Source organism: Tursiops truncatus, chromosome 8 (assembly GCF_011762595.2).
Source record: "Tursiops truncatus isolate mTurTru1 chromosome 8, mTurTru1.mat.Y, whole genome shotgun sequence".
NCBI lineage: Eukaryota > Metazoa > Chordata > Mammalia > Artiodactyla > Delphinidae > Tursiops > Tursiops truncatus.
The window spans coordinates 54,915,843-54,928,826 of NC_047041.1; the positions used below are offsets into that span (position 1 = coordinate 54,915,843).

A 12,984-nucleotide genomic window follows, 5' to 3' on the forward strand; every position below is an offset into this window, starting at 1 on the left:
AATTCTCGTGATACAAGGTTTTAAGACACTTCTTTTCAATGCAATACTAATATTAGCAACCATGCGTAGGTAGCAAATACCAACAATTTTCAGTAAAGATGTGTGAGTCTGACAGAAATTCTTCCCTCTCCAAGATTTTTCATCAGTAATCTTATAATTCATCAACAACACAATAGGACTATTATCTGTAAGTAAATTAATACTCCTCACAGAAAGAACCTAGATAGAATATAACTCTCCGTATCAACTTTTTGAGCACTGATAAAACAATGAAAAGAAACTGATAATTTGATGGCCTAATTACCAAGTTCCAATTATCAAACAGGCTATTTCACTCCTTCCTCCACCACAGCCCCACTATGACATTTACATTGTATTACAGAAAAAAATTTAAATAATATCACATTTTTATGTAAAATGTTTCTGGAGAATAATAAAAATGAAGAAGAAGCCTTGAGAAGTCACTCTGACCCTCTCAGGTTCCCCATATGTTGAATTTTCCTTGCCCTATAATTCTCTAAGGGTTGCTATATGGATCAGGTAAAAATCATAGATTGAGGAATAGTTTGAGAGAAGACAAAAGAAAGATGTAGTCAGAATCACCTGGAGGGCTGACTCACATTACTTACACATTCTCCTGCCTTGCCCACTCCCATCCCTCCCTGAATGCTAGGATCTTGGTGACATGTGTATGTTATACTGCTTAGTTGTACTGAACTAGATTATCTCTGGAGCCCTTTTCAGTACCAACATTTTATAACTTAATGAATATAAAGTGCTATTCAAGTAAAACACACTATTTTTAAACGATGTGAAAACTTTAACCTTTATATTGCATTCATAATGAACTCTTGTATTAATTGAGGTAAACTGTGCACATGAGTAACTCCCTAACTAATCTACGTTCTCTATATCCTATTATATAGGAAAAGTATCTAATGTAAAGGCAGTCAGGGTGACTTCAGAATCAGAGAACTGTGTTCAAATTATGTCTTCAGGGCTTCCCTGGTTGCGCAGTGGTTGAGAGTCCGCCTGCCGATGCAAGGGACATGGGTTCGTGCCCTGGTCCGGGAAGATCCCACATGCCGCGGAGCGGCTAGGCCCGTGAGCCATGGCCACTGAGCCTGCGCGTCCGGAGCCTGTGCTCCGCAACGGGAGAGGCCATGGCAGTGAGAGGCCCGTGTACCGCAAAAAAAAAAAAAAATTATGTCTTCAACACATAAACTCATAGTAGCTGTGTGATCTTATTAAAGTATTTAATTCCTTTAGATATTTATTCATTCAATAAAAACTTACTGAGCATATACTTTATGCTATATCCTTGGGAAACTCTTTTGTATCCATGAAACAGTCCCTACCTTCAGGAAGGTTAGAGAAGACAATCAAATGATCACACAAATCTATCATTACAAATTGTAATAAATGTTATTTTTGTTTTAACAAATAAAAAGCCCCCTTCCTCTTCCTTTTGCTCTTCTATTCACAAAAATTTAGTGCTAAAGCCATCAGATGCTGCAAAGCACGATGAACAACTAGATGGCTAAGCAGAATAATGGCTAAGCATGGGGTGTTAGAACCCACTGCAGAGACTGACTGAGCATGGGAGTCAGAGTCCAAGTAGGTTGAGGAGGGAGTACATGCTGTGGGAGCTCAGGGTACAGTGCCACATATAGAGTTAGAACTCAAGTAGGATAAACAGGGGTTCCATGAATGTGAGCCACCTAGCACAGGTTCTCAAAGCTTGAGCAGGATGTCCACAGGAAGGGGTGGGATCAGAGTCCAAACTGGGTGAAGAAGACTTCTGGGTAGGAGGGTGGCCTGGCACAGGTGTCAAAATTGAGCAGGGTGAGAAAGACATCATGCAAAAGGGTGACATGGGGAAAGTGTCAGAACTCAGGTGGAGTGAAGTAGAAGTCTGCAAGATGTTAGAACCTGAGTGGAATGAGGAAGGTATCTGCATGAAGGTAGAGGCAACAGCAGCAACAATGACAGATTGGTTATAGAGTGGGGAACTGATAAAATAAGTAAGTATATGAAAGATAATGGAAGCTAGGTTTTTGAAGAAGGGAGAAAACTAGAATTAACAAGCAGAGTTTGAAATTGGACATATCAGTATGGACCCAAAGTTTTCAACATATAGAAATAAATATAGATGTATATACGTGTGTGTATAAATCTACATGCAGACACACACACACACACACACACACACACACACACACACACACACACCCCTTAGCAATTTTCTTCTAATTATCACTTTCCACTAAAATGAATCAGGGCTCCTTAGAGAAATGGCTAAACCAAGGACTAGAGTAGGAAAAGTACATGAGGTTGGTAAATATAAAAGACTCCCCCCCCCACCTTTCCGTAATTTCTTTAAAAGAAAATTGACTGTTTAAAGCAAAAGTAGTAACAATGCAATGTGGGGTTTATGATATATATAATTAAAATGTATGATAACCAGAGTGCAAGGATGAGAGAGCAGAAATAGAAATAGAAGTGTATTATTCGAAGATTCAAATACAATATGGGAAGTTGAAGACAGACTGTTACAATTTACAATGTATAATGTAAGCTCTAGAGCTGAGTTCTTAACCAGGGCAATTGTGCTCTCCCTTTTGCCCCTGGATATTTGGTAATCACTAGAGACATTTTTTATTGTTATGACAGGAGGGTGTGCTACTGGTATCTAGTAGGTAAAAGCCAGGAATGCTGCTGAACATCCTATAATGCACAAGTCAGCCCCTCATAACAAAAAATTATCTGGTCCAAAATGTCCATATGTGGAGGTTGAGAACCCTACCCTAAGCAATTATTAAAAAAGAACAAAAAAGTAGAGCTAATAAGCCAATGTGTAAGAGATAAAATAGAATCCTTTTTCTTAAAAAACTCAATAAATCCAAAAGAAGACAGTAAAATGGGAGAAAAGAAAGCAAAGAATACAGAAAACAAATAAAAAACAATTATTAAGATAGTAGACCTAAACTCAATCATATTGATAATTATATCGAATATAAATGGACTAAACACTTCAATTAAAAGGCAAAGATGGTCAGAATGGATAAAAAAGTAAGCCCTGACTATACAATGTTCATAAGAGATGTATTTTAAATACAAAGGCACAGATGGGTTAAAAGTAAACAGATGAAAAATATGATGCAAACCCTAATTACGAGAAAGTTGGAGTAGCTACATTAATATCAGAAAAGGTAAACACCAAAATAAGGAGTACTGAGAGAAAAAGAGCAATGTTTCATAATAAAAAGGAAGTCAATTCATCAAGAATATACAACGTTTCATAATAAAAAGGAAGTCAACTCATCAAGAATATACAACAATCCTAAACGTGCATACACCTAATAACAGAGCTCAAAATACATGTGACAACAACCGACAAAGGGAAAAATGTACAAACCCACAATTACAGCTGGAGGTTTTTACACTCCTCTCAATAACTGATACTACAAATAGACGCCGCCCAAAAAAGGAAAATTTGATCAATTTGTCTTTTGTGGTTGTGTCAAAAGAATTTAAAAGCCAACTTGAAGAGGCTCCCACTGCAACAGATTGGACAATTTGAGCACCAAAAGAATATTTGTGATGGATTGACAGACATCACAAATCTTAATGATACGGGGAACAAAAATCTTATTGGTCACTGAACCATCTCATTATCTGAAAACATATAAATAAACAGAAATAATTCCTGTATGAACTGTACCTCAGGATAACCCATGGTAGTAAGTTAAAGTTCTTTAAGAATTCCAGCTAATAAATGAAGAAAATGAAGATAAAATTCATTTTGCAACTACCAATAAAATAATGATCTAGGGAAAGATTACCAATAGCTATAAAAACATTTGGTAACACTTATATCTACCGATTAATGTTAATATCATTAGAGACCAGACATGTGCCTCCTAAAATGATGCACAGGAAGTACACTTAAATACACTTATAGGTACACATCAGGAATACCACTTATCGAACGTTCATTCCCCATATCTCCAAAAACAATCAGACTTGAATCTGATCAAGTTTCTTGATTTAACTACCAGTTTTATGGAAATATAAACAGGAGAGGGGCTTCCCTGGTAGCACAGTGGTTAAGAATCCGTCTGCCAATACAGGGTACATGGGTTTGAGCCCTGGTCCGGGAAGATCCCACATGCCGTGGAGCAACTAAGCCCGTGCGCCACAACTACTGAGCCTGCGCTCTAGAGCCCATGAGCCACAACTACTGAAGCCCACATGCCTAGAGCCCGTGCTCCACAACAAGAGAAGCCTGCGCACCTCAAGGAAGAGTAGCCCCTGCTCGCCACAACCAGAGAAAAGCCCGTGTGCAGCAACAAAGACCCAGTGCAGCCAAAAATAAAATAAATAAATTTAATAAAAAAATAATAAATAGGAGAACTTGTTAAACCATAGGAATTAAAATCAGCAAAACCCAGACTACGGGAAACTCTCAGGAAAAATGACTGATTTCTTCAACAAATAATTTGAAAAGAAAAGAAAAAAACAGAAGAGGGACCCATGAGTTAAAAAAGATATAACCATATCAATGTGTGGACCTTATTTAGATCTTACTTTTAAAAAATTCTTTTATGACATAAGGAAATTTGGATACTAACTAAATATTTTATTATATGAAGAAACTGTTAAAAATTCTAGATGTGATAGTGGTATTGTGAGTTTTGATACATACTGAAGTATTTATAACTGAAATTATATGATATTTGGGATTTGCTTCAAAATATTCCGGGTCACTGATGTGTAGAGGAAAATAGCAGGTTCAGATGAAACAAGACTGATGATGTGTTGCTCATCCTTGAAGCTGGGTAATGGGTACAATGAGGGTTCATTTTACTATTCTATCCACTTATGTGTTTGGAATTTTCCATAATAAAAAAGAAAATTTCAGTTATCCTGTTTCGTGGATGACCAATTCAGAATAAGCATTCTAATTGGTAGAATTTAAGACTTCCTGTATGAGCCAACCATACACAATCCCCCTACTCCCTACCTCTGGAACCATCTCTACACTTATAAACATGGAGTTAGCCACGAAGTTATTGCTACTAAGACTCTTCCCCCTCTATGACCAGCTGCCCCTATAAGACTAACCAGAGACAGATACATCAGCTCTAAAACAGTCTGTCTCTAGTCCCCAACAGAAGCAGACACTGAATGCCCTTGTCCCCTAGGTACCCACACAAGAGCTGCTAAAGAAGCCCTGCAGTCAGAATCACAACTGCAGTTTATATATTACCACTTCCACTAACATTTACCTTTTTAAAAGAAAATGGCTTAATTTCCTTAGCACTTATATCTAAATTAAATATCTCAAACAAAACCCCAAAATAATCATATAGTTTCCTTGAGTATCTACATTCAGATAGTTTACTTTTACATCTTTCATGCTGTATTGAATTTATGAGAAATCTTTGAGATGTCTAGCTCCCCTAAAATGACGTAGGACTCAAAGAGATATAGGATGCTAAGAAACAAAGGAGAAAATAGGGAAGTCATAAGTTCCCAAGAGATTCAGAAGATAGTTGGAGAAATATAAGAATGAAAAACAGAAGCATGGAATATTCATTTTGCTTAAAAATATTTCGATAGTAACTAAGAGAGATACCCCTCTTATCTCAAATAATAACAATTTCCTTGGAAGAACAGTAATCCTTCTACTACAGCAACACTTTGGCAAACTGTGTGATGAGCACTAGAAGGGAACAACTATCAATGGATGACAACTTTGATACAGGGGTCAGTCAGGTGAGAAAACAGGTGGTCTTTCCTTCTCTCATCACCTTGAAATTTTGAAATGGTGAATTTGGATCATGTTTGCAACCAACATTTATACAGATTTTCTATATAAAAATTATTTCTATTTTTAATAATACTATGTTGTAGTTTACTGCTGTACAAACAGAAAGGCTGGAATGGTTTATTTAAATTACTTAAGGTAACAAATAAAAGAAAATTTCAAGCCTACTATTTCCTATCATTGACTGAGACATTAAATGGGTATTGGAGACAGAAAAGGACAGATGCTCTCACATTCTACCAGTTAGACCTGCAGAATGAATGAATACTGACTGCATCTGCATCTATGTAACCTCTTCCTTGCTAACAGTTATATGGAACACACTAAAATTACTAAAGCAATTATGAAAAACACTGTTTGCCTATTTGAGTGCCTGCATCACCACTAGTTCATAAACTAGGATATTTCCAAGTCTCAGCCTATCTTAAGCTATATATTGTGCAAGTAAAATTCAATGAAAACGAACACTAAATACTGTTCTATATTGCTTCTGTGCTCCCTTTGAAAGACTACAACCATGGCTATGAATTCTGTATTATAAATGGCTCCCTCTGATTCCCATCTTAAGACTTACCAACACTATAAAAAGAAAATTCTGACAGTGTGCTATCTGCTCTTTATATGAGAGGAAAACAAAGATTTGGAAGAGAGCTCAAGTGATTTAAGCTAACATGGAACTGAGGTTTCCACATTTCCTTTCCTCTGCTATTAAGCAGCAATTGTCCTTCAGTTCAGCCTCAGTTCCTATCAATACTTTCCATCATCCTCCCATACAGAAAAATTTAGAAGCCTGAAGAAAAGGTGAATGGCATGTCCTTGAAATCATCCTCTTCCCCCTACTTCTTATCATTGGGTAACTTACTTTGAAGAGGTTGTAGGTTGTATATTTAATGTTTCTTTTGAAAAAACCTATAGTAAAATAATTTCAAGTTCCTCACTTAAAATTTTCATTATATTACAGATATTTGTATATGCCTTTGAAATTTGTGGTGACAAGATTTAACCTACATAATTGCCTAGGTGACTAGGTACTGTGCATTTGAAAAAAAAAACTCAAAGTAAGGATATTAATGTAAGGAAACTGAGTAACCCACTATCTTGACATTCTCAAACTAGGGGAGGGAAAGTGGTAATCTCTGATATAACAGATGGTACCTTCACACCCAAAGCATACAAACACACCCACAAAGTCTTCTTCAAAATTCCCACACCCTAATGTTCATTGCAGCATTGTTTACAATAGCCAAGACATGGAAGCAACCTAAATGCAACCTAAATTCGTCAACAGAGGAATGGATAAAGAAGATGTGGTACATATATACAATGGAATATTACTCAGCCATAAAGAAGAATGAAATAATGCCATCTGCAGCAACATGGATGGATCTAGAGATTTTCATACTGAGTGAAGTAAGTCAGGCAGAGAAAGACAAATATCATATATCACTCATGTGGAATCTAATTTAAAAAAAAAAATACAAATGAACTTATTTACAAAACAGAAAGAGACTTACAGATACCGAAAACAAACTTATGGTTACCGAAGGGGAAACGTTGCGGGGAGGGATAAATCAGGAGCTTGGGATGAACATACACACACTACTATATATAAAATAGGTAACCAGCAAGGACCTACTGTATAGCACAGGGAACTCTGTGATATTCTGTGATAACCTATATGAGAAAAGAATCTAAAAATGAATGAATATATGCATATGTATAACTGAATCACTTTGCTCTATACCTGAAACTAACACAACACTGTAAATCAACTATACTCCAATAAAATTAAAATATTTAAAAAGAAAGAAATTCCCATAAACACAGGGACAGAATTACCTGATGAATTACCACTTACCTTGTGCTACTGTTGACATGACCACAGATGGTGTGGAAGAAACCACAGCTGTTACTGCAACTGTATTAGGAATAGGTGATGGTGTAGAACTGCTGCTGCCACTGCTGCTACTACTGACCAGAGAGGACTGTGAAGCAGTTATAACCACTGGCGGCTTCTGAGTTGTGGAAGCAATGACTGATGTTGGTACAAGCTTAGTGACTGCTGCATAGTTATGGGATTTGGAGAGAATGTTGGGCACGAAGGTTGAACTTGGTGATGTGGTCACTATAATAACCTAAGGAAGATAAAATAAGTTATTTTCATGTACCTACCATACTACTAATGTATCTAGACTCACAGTTACATACAATTTAAAAATAGCTTATGAAACGTGATGAAGCAGTTCAAGAAAAAGAAATTTACAACTAAAAATATACAAAAGCTCTCCTTTACTAGTAATCATCAAAATGTATTTAAAAGAAACAATTTTTACCAACCAAACATTTTAATAGACAATATTCAATGCTGTACAAGATCAAGTAAAGTAAGCATTTCAATATACTGCTTAGGGAGTATAAATTGGCACAATTTTTCTAGAAAATAATTTGGATAGTCATTCATTTATAAATATTTGTTGAGCATCTACTATGTGCCAGGCATGGTTCTAGAGGCTGAGGATAGTGGAATGAACAAAACAGACAAAGTTCTTATTTTCATGGAGCTACATTCCAGTAAGGGGAGAAAAACAATAAACAAATAAAAAAGTAAATATATGTCATGTAGAGATAAATGGAAGAGACAATAAAGCAGGACAGGAAATAAAAGAAAATGGAAGTGGTGCATGATTTTTTATAAAACATTCAATGAAGATCTCTCTGATAAGGTGACAACTAAGCAGAAACTAGAAGTAGGGGCTGATCCATGTTGCTACCTAGAGGAAGAGCATCCAATGGAAGCAGGAGTAGCAAATACAAAGCCCCTGAGGCAGAAGCAAGCTTGGTATGTTCAAGAAACCTCTAGGACCCTAATGAACGGGATTGAAATTTATAAGGTAGAGAGCAGTAGGAGACAGATTTAGCAAAGTAATGGGGGACTAGGTGGTGTAAGGTCTTGTTGATAGCATATCAACATGTTATGACGAAAATGGCACTTTATCTCTGTGGTCTTCCTTCCAAAAACCTATAACCTTAGTCTAATCATGAGAAAAACATGAGATAAATTGCAGTAGTGGGGCATCCTACAAAATACTTGACTAGTAATCCTCAAAACTGTCAAGGTCATCAAACACAAGGAAGTTTGAGAAACTTTCACAGCCAAGAGGAGCCTAAGGAGACATGACGAGAAAATATAATGTGGTATCCTGGAACAGAGAAAGACAATAGGTAAAAACTAAACAAATCTGAATAAACCATGGACTTTAGTTAATATTAATGCATCAATATCGGTTCATTAATTGTAACAAATATACCATACTAATATAAATTGTTTAGAACAGGGGACACTGAATACAGGGTATATGAGAACTCTCTGTACTATCTTTTCAATTTTCCTATAAATCCAAAACTGTTCTAAAAAATAAAGTACTTTTAAAAAAGCATTACTTGATCTGCTAGGTGAAAAGTACAGCAGGGCAGAGACAGTAGAAACAGGCAGACAAATTAGGAGGCTCTTTCAATGACCAAAATGTTTGTGGTAGAACTGATGAAAAGTGAACAGATTCTGAATATATTTAAAGGTAAAACCAACAGGATTTGCTCATAGATACACAAAATGGAGGAAAAAAGCGGCAGGAAAGAGACTTCAAGGTTAGCCAGTATGACTAGAAAAGTGTAGATGATACGGGACAGAGCATTTCAGATGGAGAGAACAGGATGGGGCAAAGGACCTAAGGTAGGAATTAGCTTGATGTATTTAAAAACAGAAAAGAGAACCAGTATAGCAAAAGCATATAGGGTAAAGAGGGGTTGCAAAAGTAAGCAGAGTCCAGATCAAATTTGTAAACCAGAGTAAAGAATCTAAGTTTTATACTAAGTATAATGGGAAGCCATGAGAGGATTTTAAGTAAGGAAACAACAAAACTTGATTTATATTTTAAAAGATCATTCTAGCTGCTATGTGGTAAGAGGTAAGAGCAGAAGCAGTGAAACTAGTAAAGAAGCCACTGCAGTAGACTAGGCAAGAAATGGTAGAGGCTGGTTGGACTGGGGTGTTAGTAGTCAAAATAAAGAGAAGTGATCAGATTCAGATTATCTTAAGAGGTAGAGTCAACAGGACTTGATGTATGGAAATGGCAGGGTTGAGGAAAAGAACAGAAACAAGATTAGCTCCTAGAGCTAATACACATTGGCCTATTTAAATCTCCCAACAATCCTATGACAGAGATACTATTATTATCCCCATTTTACAGCTGAGAACACAAAAATTACTTATAAATCTGTAGTATCAGTTTTATTCTGGGCAAGTATAATGGTAGTTTAATGATACCCCCAAACAACACAGAGTGTCTTCTTCCTCTTTCACCAAAATTATTTTCACCTACCTAGGAGAGAAAATTGTTTTGAAAAATCCAAACAATTTAAGGGGGAAATTCTTTTGCATTTTTGTACCAGTCCTAAAGAAGTTCTGAAATTAAATCAGTCAGTCAAACTTACTGAGTATGTCTGTACTCAGTATTGACATCTCAAAGAAGCTTTGATTATATCATCATAATTATATATTTCAGTGTTAGAGAATTCTAAGTATGTGTCCATTACTTTAAGGAGTTTGTTGATTATCTGAGGAGTCAAGAGAGACATACAAGTCTTGACCAGCAAACACCTCTATAGAGTTGACCAGCATACTTCTACATAGACTCAACCAGTAAACACATATATAGCACTATTACAAACACAACCATCAGCCACCATATAAACCGAGAAGTAGACTAATATGGCAAAAAGACCAGAAGTTAAGAGACAAATGAACCTGAGCTGAATCCTGCCTCTGCCACTAACAAATGGCAGGGCCCTGGACATGTTAAAATCTCTGGGTTCCAATTTTCATCTATAAAATAGGGATAATAATACCTACCTTGCAAATCATTATAAAGATTAAATGAGATAATGATGTGAAGCATCTAACATAGTGCTAGGCACATAGCAGGTGGTCAATATTTGGCAGTTCACAAATGGTACTTATTAGTATCTTGTTATTACTACTTAATAAATGTTAGAAGGATATCAGTAAAGGTGTTATAGATCAAATCAAACTGGAAATTTATTTTAATGTACTCTATTTTTGTTTCATTAAAAAATTTTATATATCTTTTTCCCAAATTCTGATACCCTTGAGAATCCAAAGAGCTCACAGTTACTAGCACAGCCAAGCCAATTAAGAGTAGTAATAGCAAGTAGGTTTCATATTTGCCAATTCTGAACTAATAGTAGTGCCTTCCTAGAATACAGTTTTTATAAGGACTCTGTGACACAGCTGAGGATTCACCAAGGCTTGGCAGGAAAGTAGGCCACAGTTAATAAACAATCTCTGTCATGGGTAGGGAAGGGGAAGCATTCACACTTGGGTCAAACATTTGCAATTTTAGAACTAGAGTATGCATGTAGACTTCTAACATTAAGACAATAACTTCAGCAAAATAAATCTAGAGTCTTTGAGAGCATGTTTTAGGTTACAGGTACAAATGATAAAACATATTTTGAGATTTCAGTCTACAAACTAATTTCTGATCTGAAAAGGGGTTATCCAAAATTAGAGATCCACCTTGAAGAAAATTTACTTGCACTTTAGTTACATGTTACAACAAGGGAAACAAAGGGATTTTGAAACCAAGTGAACCAAACAGTGTTTATTCAGGCCATAATTCAAATTACTGACCTTCTAGCACTCACAAAAACTCCTTAAGAGTGCTGGGACTTGCACCCTAAGGATAAAATGAAAAATATCAATCAAGCATGTGAAAGCATAAAGCTATATTCTGTTGCTTTGTTTATATAAGTGTTGTACCAATGTTATACTCAAAATGAAGGCACCACATTAACACAGGTGGAAATTTGTCTACCCTGAAAATATATGACCTACTTGAATTTGAATCAAGTCCACAAATTCATAAGTAATTATACTTAATGTACAAGTAACTTTAACTAAAGTAATTTCCTAAGTTGACTTCCATATGATTTGTGAGAAATCCAAGGTGAATGTATAATGGCAACAGCCTTACAGAGATTTCAAAAAAAATCCAATTATCCAGCAAAAGGAAAACAAAAAACACACAAAAAATCCCAAAGAATATCTATTAGTCCTACCCACACTCAGTTTGTCCAAGAAATAACAAAAGTAATGGCACTGAGTACACATGAAGTAAGAGTACAGTTTTACATCTAGAACATAATAGATACTTAGCAAATATTTGTGGAATGAATGAGTCTTTTTTTTTTTTTTTTTTTTGCGGTATGCGGGCCTCTCACTGTTGTGGCCTCTCCTGTTGTGGAGCACAGGCTCCAGATGCGCAGGCTCAGCGGCCATGGCTCACGGGCCCAGCCGCTCCGCGGCATGTGGGATCTTCCCGGACCGGGGCACGAACCCGTGTCCCCTGCATCGGCAGGTGGACTCTCAACCACTGCGCCACCAGGGAAGCCCTGAATGAGTCTTATTTTTAATTTAATTTGTTTTAAATGTTTATTTTTTAAACACAGTAGGACAAATCTAAGGTTCTGAGCCTGGAATCTCATGGTATGACTCATATATGACTTTGGAGATAAATATGTCCTCTTATGAGCATTACAAGTCTGACAATCTCAACCATCCACTCTCAACTGACAATTCAGAAGAAAAGAAAAAATTAAAATATGGTAACGTCAGTGAATCAAAAAAAAAAGTTCATCAATTTCACTTACAGGTGAGCCCCCATCTACTACAAGTATTTTTACATAGGTCAACTAAGAAGATTGGAAAGTTAATAATGTTAGGTGACATTTACTGAACACTCATCATAAGCACTATGTTAAGCACTTTCCATGAATCATCTCATTTAATTATCTAGTAAGCACTATTATTATCTTTGTTTTATAAGGAAGCTGAGGCTCAAGAGAGGTGGAGAGCCAGTACTGGAACCAGATATACTTATTCATTTATTCATTCATTCATTCAACAAATATTAGTCAACACCTATTGCATGTCAGGCACTGTTCTAAACATTACGGAATAGTAATAAATAAGACAAAGTCTCTACCTTCAGTAATTTATACTCTATGGGAGAAATGGGAAATAAATAAATATAATGTCAACTAGTTATAAGCAAAACAGAATAAGGAAATAA

At 36.1% G+C, this 12,984-nt stretch overlaps 1 protein-coding gene across 13 annotated transcripts in view; it reads right to left on the bottom strand.

Moving 5' to 3' along the window:
- Positions 1-12,984, bottom strand: part of EMSY (EMSY transcriptional repressor, BRCA2 interacting) — an 81,322-nt gene that overhangs the window by 46,920 nt on the left and 21,418 nt on the right. For all 13 annotated transcript variants that reach the window (XR_004527876.2, XM_073808417.1, XM_033862235.2 and 10 more), the window contains one exon: positions 7,692-7,968. Coding sequence is in view for 12 of the 13 variants with exons in the window: in XM_073808417.1 (XP_073664518.1) it covers positions 7,692-7,968 (277 nt within the window). In the remaining variant the exon portion in view is untranslated. The remainder of the gene's footprint in view (positions 1-7,691; positions 7,969-12,984) is intronic.